Raw genomic sequence first — 16,428 nt, 5'->3', positions numbered from 1 at the left:
CGTGAATGTCCGAGGCGGAAAGTCAAGCAGTATGAGGCTCAGAGCGGAGACGATTCAGGGTAGGTCTACCTCCTTGTCAGGAGATGACAGTGACTCCGAGGAGAGCGAGTTGGACGCCAGCGAAGGATCCGGAGTATACCGAGGATGAGATCATGCAGATGGCGAGTGCGGAGCAAGTTGGTGTAAATGCTGACGAAACTGCAGCGGCTGCTGCCGACACTGCCCCTGCTGCTTGCTTAGACTTTTTTAGTTAGAGGACTGCTGGCCACCTGCCGATCGCGTTGGCAATACGTCCTGGTGTGAATGTGGCAAATGCGTCGTTCAATTATTGCGGAACAACTGCATTTGCTGCAAAGATGTTCCGGAATCGGCAGCCGCGGATTGGTTACTGAGTCTGGCTGCATTACTTGCACCTCACAGTTCGAGGAAGGCTGCAGCAACCAGCACGCACTGTACATTGTACTGCGTGGCTATTTGGGCAAGATCCATCAGCAGGCCGGATCGAAGCCATCTGAGTTTGGAAACCGGTACGTGCTAATAGTGTAATTACTGTCGTCGATTTTTGCATCGGAGAACTGTATTTTCTCATCAAAATTAAATACTGTTCCATGGTGCAAAAATATAACCAGGATATTGGCTTGAATACTTCTTCAAAAAATTGTTGTTGTAGTGTGCTGCTGTTGCACTGAAATGTACGTTGACATGTGAGACTAACAGCAGGAAGATCTGCTCCCCTGTTCCCCAAAGCAGCTCGCACCGTTACGCAGCATACCGACAATACATATGGCTGATGTTCGGAAAACTTGGCCGAGGAGTCCGGTGGAACACCTGCATATTGGACAAACGGCAAAGCAATCATAAGCTGTCACTATTTGTAGTCAGCCAGGTGCTTGCACGTGTGTGTGTGTGTGTAGCTGTATGGTGTAGACCAGGCTGAATTGTGACGGTCAATTCTTCAGCCTTGCAAGCTGTTGAATGGTGCAATTCCAGCACAAGTTGCTATGGCTTCTGCCGTAGCATTGCCATCATTGCCTCGGGCGATTGGCGTCAAAGGTGTGTGTGTGTGCGCGCGCACGCGCGCGCGCGCGTGTGTGTTTATAGCAAAAGAATAGTCCTGAAAATGCACTGCCAGTGTTGCAAGCATATGTACGTGTGGATTTGATCTACACAGTGGGTACCATAACATCACCTCTAAATTTCCCGTGTGCTGACGGGGGTCTGTGTGCACGCATCAGCAGATATCATGCCATCGTCTGGACTCAATGCGCATGCAACTGGAAACAAAAGCTGCGGCATGCGGCTCAGCATAGGCTTGAGCTAGGATCATACTCGCAAAATACACGCAGATAACAGTGACAATGCAACACAATAAAGACTTTCTTGGAATTGAAACTTACCAAGCAGAGGACAGAGCTAGTGACCCGTGACTGTATGCCTTTTCACGACATGTAAAACTTGAATTGAAATAAAACAAAAATATATTGCACGATCTTCTGTCTTCATTCAATACTAGTACCTTGCAATCAACACACTGCAAACAGCTTTGTACCGGTATCTGTAAATAATTTTCTCTACAAGTATACGATGTACTCAACACAGTGGGTGAAACTGCCCTCTCAAACTCGCGATGTACAGACAAAGTTTCAACACGCTCTCAAAGCACGAAATTACCAGAACCATTCACTCACCTCTTCTCTCTCCTGCCTCTCCTGATACTGCGACATCCTTCGCTTCGCTGGGGGACGCCTGTCCGGGAAAATCGATGGCACAGCGTCTGCTTTCAGCTGTCGGCGGCACGTTTTGCCCATCTCTCCGTGCAAGTTCCTCTGGAAGGCATCTCCTCAAAAATGTGCCGAACAAATTGCACAGCTCTCCTCAAACTTAGGTGGCAAATTCTCGCGGTGAATCGCTGCAACCCATTCCGCTCGGAGAGCTTTATCCCGCGGAATACGATGCACCGTGGTCCCAGGGGGCTTGCCAGACTGGTTAGAGCAGCCGACAGCACAGCAAACCGTCATCGTGGTTGAAACTGTTCAGGTCGCAAGAAAGAAACTCCACAAACGCCACTCTTTCTCGCCACTGAAAAGCAAGCAGACCGGGAACCTGTATCTCTTTGACGTCACAGGGTGTGGAGGGGGTGTGCGCCGGCCGCATGACGTCATTTTGCATGACGTCATGGTAAATTTCAAATTCAAATATCTCCAGAACGGCGTATCGTACGGCGATGGGACCTTCACCACCGAACTCAGCACCTCGAAATCTACAAACTGTGAAATTTTGATTTTAGGGTGAACTTCCCCTTTAAAGGGGAAGTTCACCCTAAAATCAAAATCAGATATGTTATTGGGAAAAATCAGCTGAGTCGATTGGTGTATGTCTCGTCTTCATCCGGTGACTATAACCGGAGATATACGCAACTGAAATATCACTTTGATCCCCGGTTTTTGGCGCCGCCATGGCGTCACGAATCTGTGACGTCAAAGAGATAGAGGAGCTCCTGGAGCTCGGAACTTTTACTTGGAGTTGGACGGAGAAGAAAGTGAAGTCGTGAATGTCCAAGGCGGAAAGTCAAGCAGTATGAGGCTCAGAGCGGAGACGATTCAGGGTAGGTCTACCTCCTTGTCAGGAGATGACAGTGACTCCGAGGAGAGCGAGTTGGACGCCAGCGAAGGAACCGGAGTATACCGAGGATGAGATCATGCAGATGGCGAGTGCGGAGCAAGTAAGTTGGTGTAAATGCTGACGAAACTGCAGCGGGCTGCTGCCGACACTGACCCTGCTGCTTGCTTAGAGGACTGCTGGCCACCTGCCGATCGCGTTGGCAATACGTCCTGGTGTGAATGTGGCAAATGCGTCGTTCAATTATTGCGGAACGACTGCATTTGCTGCAAAGATGTTCCGGAATCGGCAGCCGCGGATTGGTTACTGAGTCTAGCTGCATTACTTGCACCTCGTAGTTCGGGGAAGGCTGGAGCAACCAGCACGCACTGTACATTGTACTGCGTGGCTATTTGGGCAAGATCCATCAGCAGGCCGGATCGAAGCCATCTGAGTTTGGAAACCGGTACGTGCTAATAGTGTAATACTGTCGTCGATTTTGCATCGGAGAACTGTATTTTCTCATCAAAATAAAATACTGTTCCATGGTGCAAAAATATAACCAGGATATTGGCTTGTATACTTCTTCAAAAATTTGTTGTTGTAGTGTGCTGCTGTTGCACTGAAATGTACGTTGACATGTGAGACTAACAGCAGGAAGATCTACTCCCCTGTTCCCCACAGCAACTCGCACCGTTACGCAGCACACCGACAATACATATGGCTGATGTTCGGAAAACTTGGCCGAGGAGTCCGGTGGAACACCTGCATAATGCATTAATGGACAAACGGCAAAGCAATCATAAGCTGTCACTATTTGTAGTCAGCCAGGTGCTTGCGCGTGTGTGTCTGTGTGTAGCTGTATGGTGAAGACCAGGCTGAATTGTGACGGTCAATTCTTCAGCCTTGCAAGCTGTTGAATGGTGCAATTCCAGCACAAGTTGCTATGGCTTCTGCCGTAGCATTGCCATCATTGCCTCCGGCGTTTGGCGTCAAAGATCAAAGGTGTGTGTGTGTGTGTGTGTGTGTGTGTTTATAGCAAAAGAATAGTCATGAAAATGTACTGCCAGTGTTGCAAGCATATGTACGTGTGGATTTGATCTACACAGTGGGTACCATAACATCACCTCTAAATTTCCCGTGTGCTGACGGGGGTCTGTGTGCACGCATCAGCAGATATCATGCCATCGTCTGGACTCAATGCGCATGCAACTGGAGACCGAAAAGCTGCGGCATACGGCTCAGCATGGGCTTGAGCTAGGATCAAACTCGCAAAATACACGCAGATAACAGTGACAATGCAACACAATGAAGACTTTCTTCGAATTGAAACTTACCACGCAGAGGACAGTGCTAGTGACCACTGTATGCCTTTTCACGACATGCAAAACTTGAATTGAAATAAAACAAAAATATATTGCACGATCTTCTGTCTTCATTCAATACTAGTACCTTGCAATCAACACACTGCAAACAGCTTTGTATCGGTATCTGTAAATCATTTTCTCTACAAGTATACGATGTACTCAACACAGTGGGTGAAACTGCCCTCTACAACTCGCGATGTACAGACAAAATTTCAACACGCTCTCAAAGCACGAAATCACCAGAACCATTCACTCACCTCTTCTCTCTCCTGCCTCTCCTGATACTGCGACATCCTTCGCTTCGCTGGGGGACGCCTGTCCGGGAAAATCGATGGCACAGCGTCTGCTTTCAGCTTTCGGCGGCACGTTTTGCCCATCTCTCCGTGCAAGTTCCTCTGGAAGGCATCTCCTCAAAATGTGCCGAACGCACAGCTCTCCTCAAACTTAGGTGGCAAATTCTCGCGGTGAATCGCTGCAACCCATTCCGCTCGGAGAGCTTTATCCCGCGGAATACGATGCACCGTGGTCCCAGGGGGCTTGCCAGACTGGTTAGAGCAGCCGACAGCACAGCAAACCGTCATCGTGGTTGAAACTGTTCAGGTCGCAAGAAAGAAACTCCACAAACGCCACTCTTTCTCGCTCACTGAAAAGCAAGCAGACCGGGAACCTGTATCTCTTTGACGTCACAGGGTGTGGAGGGGGTGTGCGCCGGCCGCATGACGTCATTTTGCATGACGTCATGATAAATTTCAAATTCAAATATCTCCAGAACGGCGTATCGCACGGCGATGGGACCTTCACCACCGAACTCAGCGCCTCGAAATCTACAAACTGTGAAATTTTGATTTTAGGGTGAACTTCCCCTTTAAAGGGAAACTGAACGCCAAAAATAAGTATGGCTTATCCGAAGGAGAATTGGGCACTGATTCCGATGAGCTATGTCTCGAGCCGATCAGAGAAGAGGAACTGTGTCAAATTTCATAAATAACACCTCCCATATTTGGAAATTGGCCTTGATGACGTGCGTACTGCTTAGCTGTCACCATGCTGTGCATGTTCAGCAGTGTAATTGAATGGAAGAAAACAATTACTTTGGTGTTTTGCAGCTCTGTTTCGTTCCCTGACGGTAACCAAATCTAGATGTAGGAATCTGTTGAGCAGGAGAGTGACACATGTCTTCCCGAAGGCTGTCCAGGCTGCAGTGGTGATGAAGAAGACACGATCATCACCCCGAGATCGATCGTAGCGAATTGGAAAACTCATGGTGAATTTGCTTCCACTCCAAGGCAATGTCGAGGTATGAAGGGTGCTTATACTGCCTTCCAAAGTGAAGAGGAGATGAACATGGCTTTGCATAGCTGTTGTTCTATGCCAACTTACCTACTCTTGCTGGTACCGTAGTGCTATATTGCAAATTTCGTGGACGAACAACTCTAGTCACTAGTGGCTAGTGAGCAACACTAACAGGTGAGATTTTTCAATTCGACAAAAATTGTTTTTGTTTGAGAACTGACAGTGGCAGTCATTAGACTCAGTAGGTGTCTCTCTGCTGCTTCTTTCCCTTCATCGGTAGGGTTGTGCTTGAAGTAAAAATAAATAGGAAATGTGGAACAAAAATCTGATCATGTAATTCGACTTTGAACTTCAAAGTATGTGTACATCAAATCACAAAAATGACTGTCAAGGTGGTGCTGTGCATTGAAAAAGACTGGGAGCTGGCAGCAATGGAAAGGGTAGAAACGAAACCAGTAATGCAGAGTATTCATAAGGTAGAGGGAGATGAAAACGGGAGAGGAGTAGTGAGCACTTCAGTTTGAAGTAGTGTCAATAGACAGCATCGTGTTGCATACGTTGTGAATATTGTGTGAATCTAATAATTGTCACGAAATTGATATCCAAAATTATTGTCCCCTGAGTAGTATTATGGTGTTCTCCTGCGTTTACATGCAGAGCCTTGACGTTGCTGGACGAGCGACAATATAAATTACATAAACATGTAGCTCGTGATGTGGGATGACTGCCGTATCGCATTGCCAACGCAAACCCTTCCTGTGTCAGTGCAGCCATCCAGCAACTTGAACTCCCCGGACCAGATGCCGCTGCAGCTGAACACCATGCCGATGGAAAGCCAGGAGTTGATAGCGAAGCATTCTGGTCTGCACAGTACAAGGCAAAGAACAATTATGAATTATAATGCATTGTAATCTTTCCCACACTTCTTTGTAAAAACAAACAAACAGTGCCATTATCACAACACTTGATCAAGCATCTTGATGGAGGTATTTTCCATTGTGCTGGCTCAGCATCTGCACCAGGAAGACCATGTACACTTACACGTATCTTGTGTGTGTGTGTTCGTGCGTGTGTGTTTGTGTATCTGTATGTGCACACGTGTGTGTGTGGGGGGGGGGGGCACGCACATGTGTATGGGTAGGAGTGTGTGTGTGGGGGGGGGGGGGTACACGCACATGTGTATGGATGTGCGCGCTGCATGCGTGTGTCTGTGGGATGGGGTAAGGGTGCACGCACATGTGTACATGTGTGTGCGCAATACAGCATGTGTGTATGTGTTCGTTGAACACAGGGTGTACTCCTGATTACATAAACTTCGTGATCATTGTGATTTCATGTGCTTTGAAGTTGAACTTCGCAATACATGTACTGATGCTTGATTAGATTTATGTTCCACATGTTCTATTTATTTTATTTTACTTCAAGCACTTGTACTATTCAAGCACAACCCTACCGATGAAGGGAAAGAAGCAGCAGAGAGACACCTACTGAGTCTAATGACTGCCACTGTCAGTTCTCAAACAAAAACAATTTTTGTCGAATTGAAAAATCTCACCTGTTAGTGTTGCTCATTAGCCACTAGTGACTAGAGTTGTTCGTCCACGAAATTTGCAATATAGCACTACGGTACCAGCAAGAGTAGGTAAGTTGGCATAGAACAACAGCTATGCAAAGCCATGTTCATCTCCTCTTCACTTTGGAAGGCAGTACAAGCACCCTTCATACCTCGACATTGCCTTGGAGTGGAAGCAAATTCACCATGAGTTTTCCAATTCGCTACGATCGATCTCGGGGTGATGATCGTGTCTTCTTCATCACCACTGCAGCCTGGACAGCCTTCGGGAAGACATGTGTCACTCTCCTGCTCAACAGATTCCTACACCTAGATTTGGTTACCGTCAGGGAACGAAACAGAGCTGCAAAACACCAAAGTAATTGTTTTCTTCCATTCAATTACACTGCTGAACATGCACAGCATGGTGACAGCTAAGCAGTACGCACGTCATCAAGGCCAATTTCCAAATATGGGAGGTGTTATTTATGAAATTATTTGACACAGTTCCTCTTCTCTGATCGGCTCGAGACATAGCTCATCGGAATCAGTGCCCAATTCTCCTTCGGATAAGCCATACTTATTTTTGGCGTTCAGTTTCCCTTTAAGTTATAGCAGACACGATCAGTACGAGTAGCAGTAGCAGCCGCGCCGCGCGCAGAAGCACTGAGCACGCGAAGCGTGCGAATCATGTAGCCACCTAGCCAGGCTAGGCCATATGCATAGGTAGTAGCGAGGTCAGACGCGTGACCAGTTCACGGACTTCGCTTGTCGCGCTTGGACCATCCCCGGCCCATTGAAAATCGATGATGTCATGGCACATAGGTTTTTACTCGATTTTTCGATTTTTACGGGAGGCATCAAAACTGACCTGCGTTTGAACTTCGCTTGTGCAGTCTCCTTGCTCTTTTTGGGCGATTTCAAGTTTCTAGTCCTTTGGTAAGGATATGGAGCAATGCCTCCAGCCGTTCGCGCGGCGTCCAGACGTTTCTCTGTCGACGCGCTGTCTCTCGCTTTTTGCCAATATTCGAGGGCGGGTTTCGGTCCTTGCGCCTCTTGTTACGCCTTAGGTTGTTGCTGCATCGTGTTCAGCGCCCCCTAATCCTTCGGACTACCAAGTTTCATTGGCGTAACAAGAGGCGCACCGACGTTATGGCTCCCGACTGGTGTCACTGTCCAGCAAGGAGGATTGCTTTGGGAAGGCATGTGCACCAATCTAAAAAGCAACAGAAGCAAGCGAATCGCCATCAATCCGATTAAACTTCGCTTGCGTCTGGTGTGCAGCATTTTGTATCTATTCAGAAGCTTGTTGGTGATGAAGGTAAGGAGATGGCTACTTCAGTCCCGGTCCCAGGTACTGTTTCTGAAAGCTATGTCTTTCTTGCAAAGTTTTGTCCAATTGTATGCATCATTTCAGAAATGGAAACTATTTCCAAATTTCCAATGCTGTCAGTGTTACTCAATCAAGGCAACACTACAAATAGTTGTCAGCCAAACATAACCTGTGTGAGAGAGAAAGTGAGGAACGTTCACTTTCACACAGACCATGTCTCTAACAAAGTCTCTCTACTGTACTACTCCAGAACAAACAATACGTTCGAGCACAATTGTGTTTTCAAATTCCTGATCGTCTGCAGAAACTTGTCTTGAGAAAGCGCTTCTTCCGACATCATCCATCAACAGCAGCCACCGCTCCCGTTGCCACCAACTCGTCATTGGATCCCAAATATCTTACCATCACCGGTTCACAGCAAATAGTACATGCACTGGCGATCCTTGAAGACAATTGCACATTTCCCTTCTCTGCAGAGGAACAAACATTTTCTCTTCAGAAAGTAATAGTTTTCGGCTCGAGTGCTGCACGCAGCGCTATCGGTGCCGCTAGCCGCTAGCATAGCGAAGTACACGCACGTGACACGCGAGATTACATCATGCACTCTCCGTCGCGACTTGGGACCCGAGTGCCGGGTGCCATTTTTCGAGCTCCCACGCGTACATTCGTCGCGACAAAAAAATCACGTAGTCGGGCTCCTTTCAACACCCATAACTCTCTTCCAGTTGCTCTAACCCAGCCCAAATTTTAGATTTGAACGCCTGAAGCTCTAAGCTTTCCGTAGATACCCAATTCGATAGGGTTTTCCAAAATTTAATTTTCGCCTGACCTCGCTATAGGTAGCACTAGCAGCCGCACAAGCGCTGCGGACCACGTGAACCGTTCTCTGCAAATAGAAACATCTGCAACAAAAGGATACAAAAGATCTGCACTGACTGCCTCTGCATCTGATCTGCAGTGAAGAGCGCATCGCACTTTTGTTCGTAAGTTTATGAATTTTTTGAGCCGCTTCATCCGCCACCAGGTGATGGACAACCCTGACCAGCCTCCCGAAGACGTAACAGACGTACGTCCCTCCTTCTCCTTCCAACCATGAAGAACCTTCCTCACCAGGACTTCAGCGGTCTGGCCACCACCACGTGCTGAGCAAGTGTGCTGTTCATGTACTTGCTTCACCCGCATGCCACATTCGGCCAGGCAACGCTGGCCTGGGGTGCTGCTAGTCCTACATAAAGTACATGTATCAAGCACGCTCAGGGGGGGGATCATGATGGCTGAATCTTGCCCGAGCCTGCAGCCCAAGTGTTACCTTCAAAACACTAAGGCAACTGCTAATTCGTTTATTATGTATTATCATGGAAAAGGACCAAAACATGCCAAGCTGAACCAATAACAAGTGCACTGATCAAAACTAATCTCTCACAGGAGACTCCAACACACAACTAAAAGGGCAAAACACAATGAAGGAAGAACAACGAGAAGCGTAACACGCACGCGTACTAGTACTTCATGCATAGTACAATCATGAAACATCACGGATGACTGCGTTCCCACGCCGGGGTAGCTGACCATGCAATCAATCATAGTAGACAGAGAACATGCACAAAGAACTACAACAATACATCAGACAATCATGTATAGCGAGTGCACTGATGCGCATACAAATCTAACATTCCTCCCTCTCGAACGAATATGCTATCATGCAATATGAGTGAGACCCAAACAACAGTATAGCAAACAAAAAAGAAAATAGGAAAGATGATCGAGAAGCATTGTAAGTTATGCGACACCACTACTGTTACATTGGCTGCTATTGTCATGAGTGATTCTATCTGTGACACTCCGTCTTACTCATTCACCAGTGGCACCTTCGACTTCAAGTGGAACTAGTCGATGGACTGGCCGTTTTAAGACCTTGCCCTGGATGTTGACCCCCACCACACGGACAACGTCATCCTTACCAGGGTAGGTTGCCGTAATTCTAGCGAGTGGCCAATGTGCTCGTGGGACATTGTCGTCCATGACCATGACGATGTCACCAACTTCGACGTTCCGCTGCTGCTGAAACCACTTCACTTGCACATTGAGCTTCGGTACGATCTCCTTCACCCATCGTGCCCAGACCTCCGCGACGATGCGTTGCACGTACATCCAGCGGCGACGAGGATGGACCGTGTCTGCTGGCTGGACACCCAGCTCAGCGGCCAGTGTGGCGTCTGCGTGGCCCACGAGGAAGTGCTGTGGCGTCAGGGGCCGAAGATCATTCGAATCAGAGGAGATGACAGTTAATGGTCGACTGTTGATGAGACCCTCCGCGTGTACCAGCGCCGTATGCAGCTCCTCATCCGAGAGGTCTGCCTTGTACAGCACATGCTGCAGGACCCTTTTCATTGACTTCACGACGACCTCGAACACCCCACCGAAATGAGGTGCTCTTGGCGGGTTGAAACGCCACTTGATGTTCTGGCCAGTCAACTCTCCAGCAATCCGGGAACTATCGAGGGACTGGACGGCGTCCTTCAGAGCTTTATCCGCAGCAACAAAGTTGGAGCCATTGTCCGACAGCATCTCTTGCGGCACGCCACGCCTCTTTATGAACCGGCTGAGGGCCAGGAGGAAGCCGTCGGTGTCCAAGGAGTACACTAGCTCAATGTGGCACGCCCTGCTCTGGAGGCACGTGAAGATGCACACCCATCGCTTCAGCTGTGCACGGCCCCGTCCTTGTCGCGTAAAGAACGGGCCGGCATAATCAACTCCGACTCTCGAGAACGGTTGTAGCGGGGGTGATGTTCGGAAGTTCGGTAGCGGTGCCATGGGTGGGGTTGCAGTCTTCTGGTTGCGTTTACGGCAGAGGACACATTTATTTCGATGCTCTTTCACTGCAGCCTTTCCTTTGACAATCCAGTACTCTCCAGCAAGGTTTGAGAGCAGGTGGTTGCTTCCGGCAGCATGGTGAGCGTCTGCGTCTGCTGCTGCGATGATGAGCCACGTCACTCGATGGCTTCTTGGCAGGATGACGGGTGAACGGACACCTGTTGGCAGATGATGGGCTGTACGAAGCCGTCCGTGCACCTTCATCACTGGGACACCAGTTGTCTTGTCCATGGCTGGCTGCAGTTTCCGCAATGGTGATGACGCCGACAGTGGTTTGCCAGCTTTCACATCAGCATACGTGCTCTCGTAGGCCTCCCTCTGTGCAGTGCTGATCCAGAGGTACTTCGCCTGCTGTAGTTCCTGGACGGTGAGCTCTGCGACATCAATAGCGCGCTTCCCAGGAATGGTCACAGATTTCTCAGGAGATGTCCCCGGCGGCGGTGGGGCAGTGTGACGTCTCGCATTATTGATGAAGCGACGGCACCAAGCTGTTACCCTCACTAGGCGTTGCCAGGAAGAATAGTTGTCGGGGTGTAGGCGACAGGACTGCGATCTGCCAATGGCTGCCATGGCAACTCCATGTTTCAATTGCCCTGGAAGCTCCGCCGGAGGGATGATTTGCTTCGACGGCCACGTAGTAGGCGGCTCGGACAGGAAGGCCGGTCCACTCCACCATTTTTCGTCTGTGGCGAGCTGTGTTGCGCTGATTCCACGACTGGGCATGTCAGCGGGGTTGTCCTTGGTACGCACGTGTCGCCAGTTGCCAGGGTTGGTGATGTCTTGAATCTCAGAGACACGGTTGCCCACATCCACCTTGAACTTCCTACTTGGAGACTTGATCCAGTACAGGACGTTCATTGAATCCGTCCAAAAGTACTGTTTGGGGTGTGGGATGTTGAGAACTTCAGCAACAGTCTGACCCAAGCGCGCACCAAGAACTGCTCCCTGCAGCTCCAACATCGGGATGGTCTTGCGTCTGATTGGAGCTGGCCTGGCCTTAGCGAGGGCAAGGGTTACCTTGGCGGTTCCGTCTGGACGTTCATGTCGCACGTATGTGGCAGCTGCGTACGCTACCGCTGAGGCATCGGCGAATGTGTGGAGCGACAGCTCACCGGGTTCAGTGTCAGTGAAGCAACGACTGGCTTGGATCGACGCCAGGTCGGGAACTTCGGCAAACCACTTCCGCCAATCCTCGGCTTGGTCGTGGTCCAGGGGATCGTCCCAGCGAGTGCCTCGGATACAGGAGGCTTGGAACAGGACACGGCTACGGATCGTGAACGGGCATAGTTGCCCTCTCGGATCGAACAGCCGGCACATCTGACTCAAAACGCCACGCGGTGTGAATCGTACAGCGTCTGGCTCCGGGTGCACGAAGGTGAAGTGGTCGTCCACTGGATTCCAAGCCACACCGAGGGTCTTGTGAAGAGTGGATGGTTCCTCACGGTTGGTGATCATCACGCTGCTTGTGCTGGCTTGGTCTGCCACTGGGATGGACTTAAGCACAGCCGGTGAATTGCTGAGCCACTTCCGTAGGTGGAATCCACCGCGTGTGGTGATTTCCTGGAGATCCTCTCGGGCAACTATAGCTGATGCTTCAGTAGCTGTCGACATCAACAGGTCGTCAACGTAGAAGTTGTCTCGAACGGCGTTGATCGCCTCGGGACCGGCAGTATCTGCAAAGGTCTCCGCCGTTGCTTGTAGCGCTCGGCCTGCCAAGTACGGGGACGCTCTCATGCCGAAGACAACGCGGCAGAACTCGAAGAATACGAGTGGGTGGTGAGGAGACTCACTCCAGACGAACCGGTGGTACTTCCGGTCATTGTCACGGAGCTCAACTTGGAGAAACATCTCCGAGATGTCGGCAGTGAGGGCGATAGGGTGATGGCAGAAGCGCAGCAGGACCTTGACCAGGTCACTCTGCAGCTTTTGTCCAGCGTGCATGCGGTCGTTGATGCTGTCACCCATGACCTTCGCAGAACCGTCGAATACGATTCGGACCTTTGTCGTTGACTTGTCGTTGCGGATGACGGGGAAATGCGGGAGAAACCATTGGTCGGTTCCGGCATCTTCCACCTCTGTGGGCAGGACTGATCGAATGTACCCACGCTCCAGGTACTTCTTGAGCACCTCAGCGTACTGCAGACGAACCTCGGGTTTCCGCTCAAGGATGCGATGTAGGGACTTGAGCCGTTGATCAGCGCACTGCCGCGAGTCTTGACGTAACTCCGGCTGATCTGCACCACTCCGCCACGGGATCCCGACGACGAATCTGGTGCCATTGTGGTGAAGGCTCCGCTTCGTCATGTCGTCTGCTGCACGCTCGTCAGGGGTTAGGTAGTCGGAGCTGGTGGTCTCCATGCCGACACTCTCCAATCGCCAGAACTTGCTGACAACGTCTGTGAGCGGATCATCAGAGGTTGCCACTAGCGAACGGTCGTCAAACTCGCCGGCGGTGTGGGCAGACACAGAACCAAACACTACCCAGCCAAGGAGTGTCTTCCTTGCAATGGGACCTCCCTCGTTGACAAACCTCTCTTCCAGAGACGTGTGGAGCCAGGGCGCATTGAGGCCGACCAGCAGGCCTACGGGAGCTGCTTCGGGTACTTTGGGGAGTGGCACGTCAGTGAGGTGCGGCCAACATCCTTGTTGCTCTGTCCAGTTGATGGTAGTGATGGGGTTCATGATCTTCGGCAAGACCCAAGCCGAGAACTCACTGGTTCCTGATCCATCAGAATGACTCAGCTCAACCGTTGCGTATTGGTTGATAGGGCACAGCTTCTCGCCGCCGAGGACAGAAGTCTCGAGGGATCCGAACTTCACAGGCAGCGCCAGACGTTCAACGAGGTCTGCGCTGATGAAGCTGCACGACGATCCGCTGTCGAGGAACACCGTTGCCTGGGATGGCCCGTTTGGCCCGTTGACGGTGGCTGCCACTGTCATGAATGCAGTGGTCTGGTCACGTGACGAAGAACTCGTGGCGGTCACGCTGCAGGCACTCTGCGCCTTCTCAACTCTGCCTTGGGCTGTGTTGGCACCTGGCGCTCTTTTTGCAGACTGCACTGGTTGCTTGGCGATTGACTTCTGGTAGTGGAGAAGCTCATGGTGCGGCTTGTTACAGAACCGGCACCTCGGTTGTCGGCAGTCTTTGCCTTTGTGGCCAGGCTTGAAACAGCAGATGCAAATGGTCAACGGCTTCACAAACTCCCACCGTTCGTGCAGGGAGAGCTGCTTGAATTGTGGGCAAGATGCCAGCTGATGCCCTCCGCGGCAGGACACGCAGCTGACGGTCGACGACTCGGTGGCAACAAGTGTGCGCTCAGTACGCTTGTGGAATGGCTTTCCTGGGCCTTGTTGGCGCTTCTCGGTGCACCACTGGGAAGGCTCGGGATTGGCAGCACGCTCTTCTACCTGCTTGAGGCACATGACACGCTTTAACAGGAAGTCTGCGAACCCATGAATGTCGCATAGCGAGTCATCGTGTCGCTCCAAAAAGCGGATCAGGACAGGCTTTGGCACCTTCTGGGTTACACTGAGGTAGAGTTCTCTGCCTGGTGTAAGTCCAGCGGTGTTCAAGTTGATGAGGGTGTTCCGCAGCCTGAGCGCGAACGACTTCAGCTGATCTAGGTCCCGCTCACTGACAATGCGGGGAACGGCTAGAAGCTCTCTCTCATAGCGCACGATATCTCGGACTGGGCCCCCGTACCATGCGTCAAGCTCTTGCAGTGCGGACTTGTAAGCGCCTGGGCCGTGGACGATGTCGGCAACGAGATCTTCCGCTTCGCCGCCTGCCAAGGCTTCCCGCAGACGGGCAAACTTGTGGTCGTCCGACATGTACGTGTCCTCTTCCACGAGCTGTTTGAAACGCTGCCTCCATCGGCCGAAGTCCTTGTCCTTCCCACTGAACTTTGGCAGTTCCAGTGGCTTTAGGTGGTGGCGAGACCAAGGGCTTCTGATTGCTGGTGCCTCCACATACGGAATCGCGTACGACTGTGCTGAATGCACCTCCGGGCCGTGGTGTGTAGACTGGCCTTCAGCAGGTGGTGCACCAAGATACTCTGGTGGAGGTGGTGCTAGACGAACCTTGCTCCGCGTTCCCATTGGCTGGAATGCTGGAGCACTAGCCAACAGTGTCTGACCTGCCGCAGGCACCCTGGGCTTCGAAGCTGTAGGCTGCTTGGGCTGCTGAACAGCAGCAGGAACTGCAGCAAGACTTGACTGGACTGTGATAGGTCCAGCAGTCAAGACTGGTTGCTTTTGCTGAGTGGGCACTGCCACTGGAGCTTTCCATAGAGCACTGCTCACAGGACCTGTGACAACAGGCTGAGGTCTCATACTGGATGCTGCATTTGCTATGCTTGGATGCACACCACTTGCTACAGTGTGGATAGGTGTCAGTCTTGGGGGAAGTCTGTTCGCACCTCCACTGGCAGGATGAATGGGTGAGCTGGCAACTGTGCCCACTCCTGTGCCTGCGAGCTGGACCGCAGTTGAAACTGCTGAACTGCCGTCATGGCTCAGCTCACCTGCGCTACTCTGCTCATCATACTCATAGTCGTCAGAGTCGTCAGAGTTCTGGTCCAAGGCTACGACTTCCACTGGACTCGATTGAAGCGGTCGGATCGGTCGCATTGGATTCAAGGGCTTCCTTCCCAGACTCCTGTAGCTGCGCTGCTCAATGTCCAACTCGTCCATGCACTCGCTTAGGGTTGCAAACTTCCGAACAGGCGGATTGCGCTTCTCCAAGGCAGCAAGAGCCTCCACCGTCAGCACCTTTCGCTTTGGGTGTTCTGCGGCAACATTGGTCGCTCCCGTCACACTGTTCGCTTTGGAACCCACTACACTACTGCCACGGCTCCTGGGCTGAGACGATGCCGTGATCTCCACCAACACGGCTTCAGCCTTCTCCACAGCCAGACGCTTATCCACAAGCTCTCTCTGCCGGGCAAGTTCCTTCGCCTCTGCGTCTCGCTCCAACTGAGCCACATCCTCCGCTGCCTGAAGCTCAGCCTTCAGCTTGTCCACTTCAGCTTGTGCCTGAGCACTCCCAGCGGACCGGCGACTGGTCGCGGTGATCTCCGAAACACTACTGGCTGTTTCCACCCACAAACCATACTTCTCCGCCGGCTTCCCTTGTTTGGCACGCTTCGGCCTATCCATGATCCGGCTCGAAGGACCACTAAAATGTTACCTTCAAAACACTAAGGCAACTGCTAATTCGTTTATTATGTATTATCATGGAAAAGGACCAAAACATGCCAAGCTGAACCAATAACAAGTGCACTGATCAAAACTAATCTCTCACAGGAGACTCCAACACACAACTAAAAGGGCAAAACACAATGAAGGAAGAACAACGAGAAGCGTAACACGCACGCGTACTAGTACTTCATGCATAGTACAATCATGAAACA

The 16,428-nt window shown here is 51.0% G+C and overlaps 1 protein-coding gene and 1 long non-coding RNA gene across 2 annotated transcripts; one reads left to right on the top strand and one right to left on the bottom strand.

Annotated features, from left to right (window-relative positions):
• Positions 1-5,271: 5,271 nt before the first annotated feature.
• On the top strand, positions 5,272-6,298 carry LOC135804423 (uncharacterized). The gene is made up of 2 exons (XR_010551062.1): positions 5,272-5,432; positions 5,916-6,298. It is a non-coding gene; the product is annotated as an uncharacterized LOC135804423 (long non-coding RNA).
• A 3,696-nt stretch (positions 6,299-9,994) lies between these two features.
• LOC135805635 (uncharacterized) lies at positions 9,995-16,174 on the bottom strand. Its single transcript, XM_065319707.1, has one exon. The coding sequence runs from the start codon at positions 16,172-16,174 to the stop codon at positions 9,995-9,997; it is 6,180 nt and encodes a 2,059-aa protein (XP_065175779.1).
• Between the last annotated feature and the right edge of the window lie 254 nt (positions 16,175-16,428).

Source organism: Sycon ciliatum, chromosome 1 (genome assembly GCF_964019385.1).
Source record: "Sycon ciliatum chromosome 1, ocSycCili1.1, whole genome shotgun sequence".
NCBI classification, from domain to species: domain Eukaryota; kingdom Metazoa; phylum Porifera; class Calcarea; order Leucosolenida; family Sycettidae; genus Sycon; species Sycon ciliatum.
Note: the sequence above shows the minus strand (reverse complement) of the source record. Positions and strands in the feature narration are given on the sequence as shown.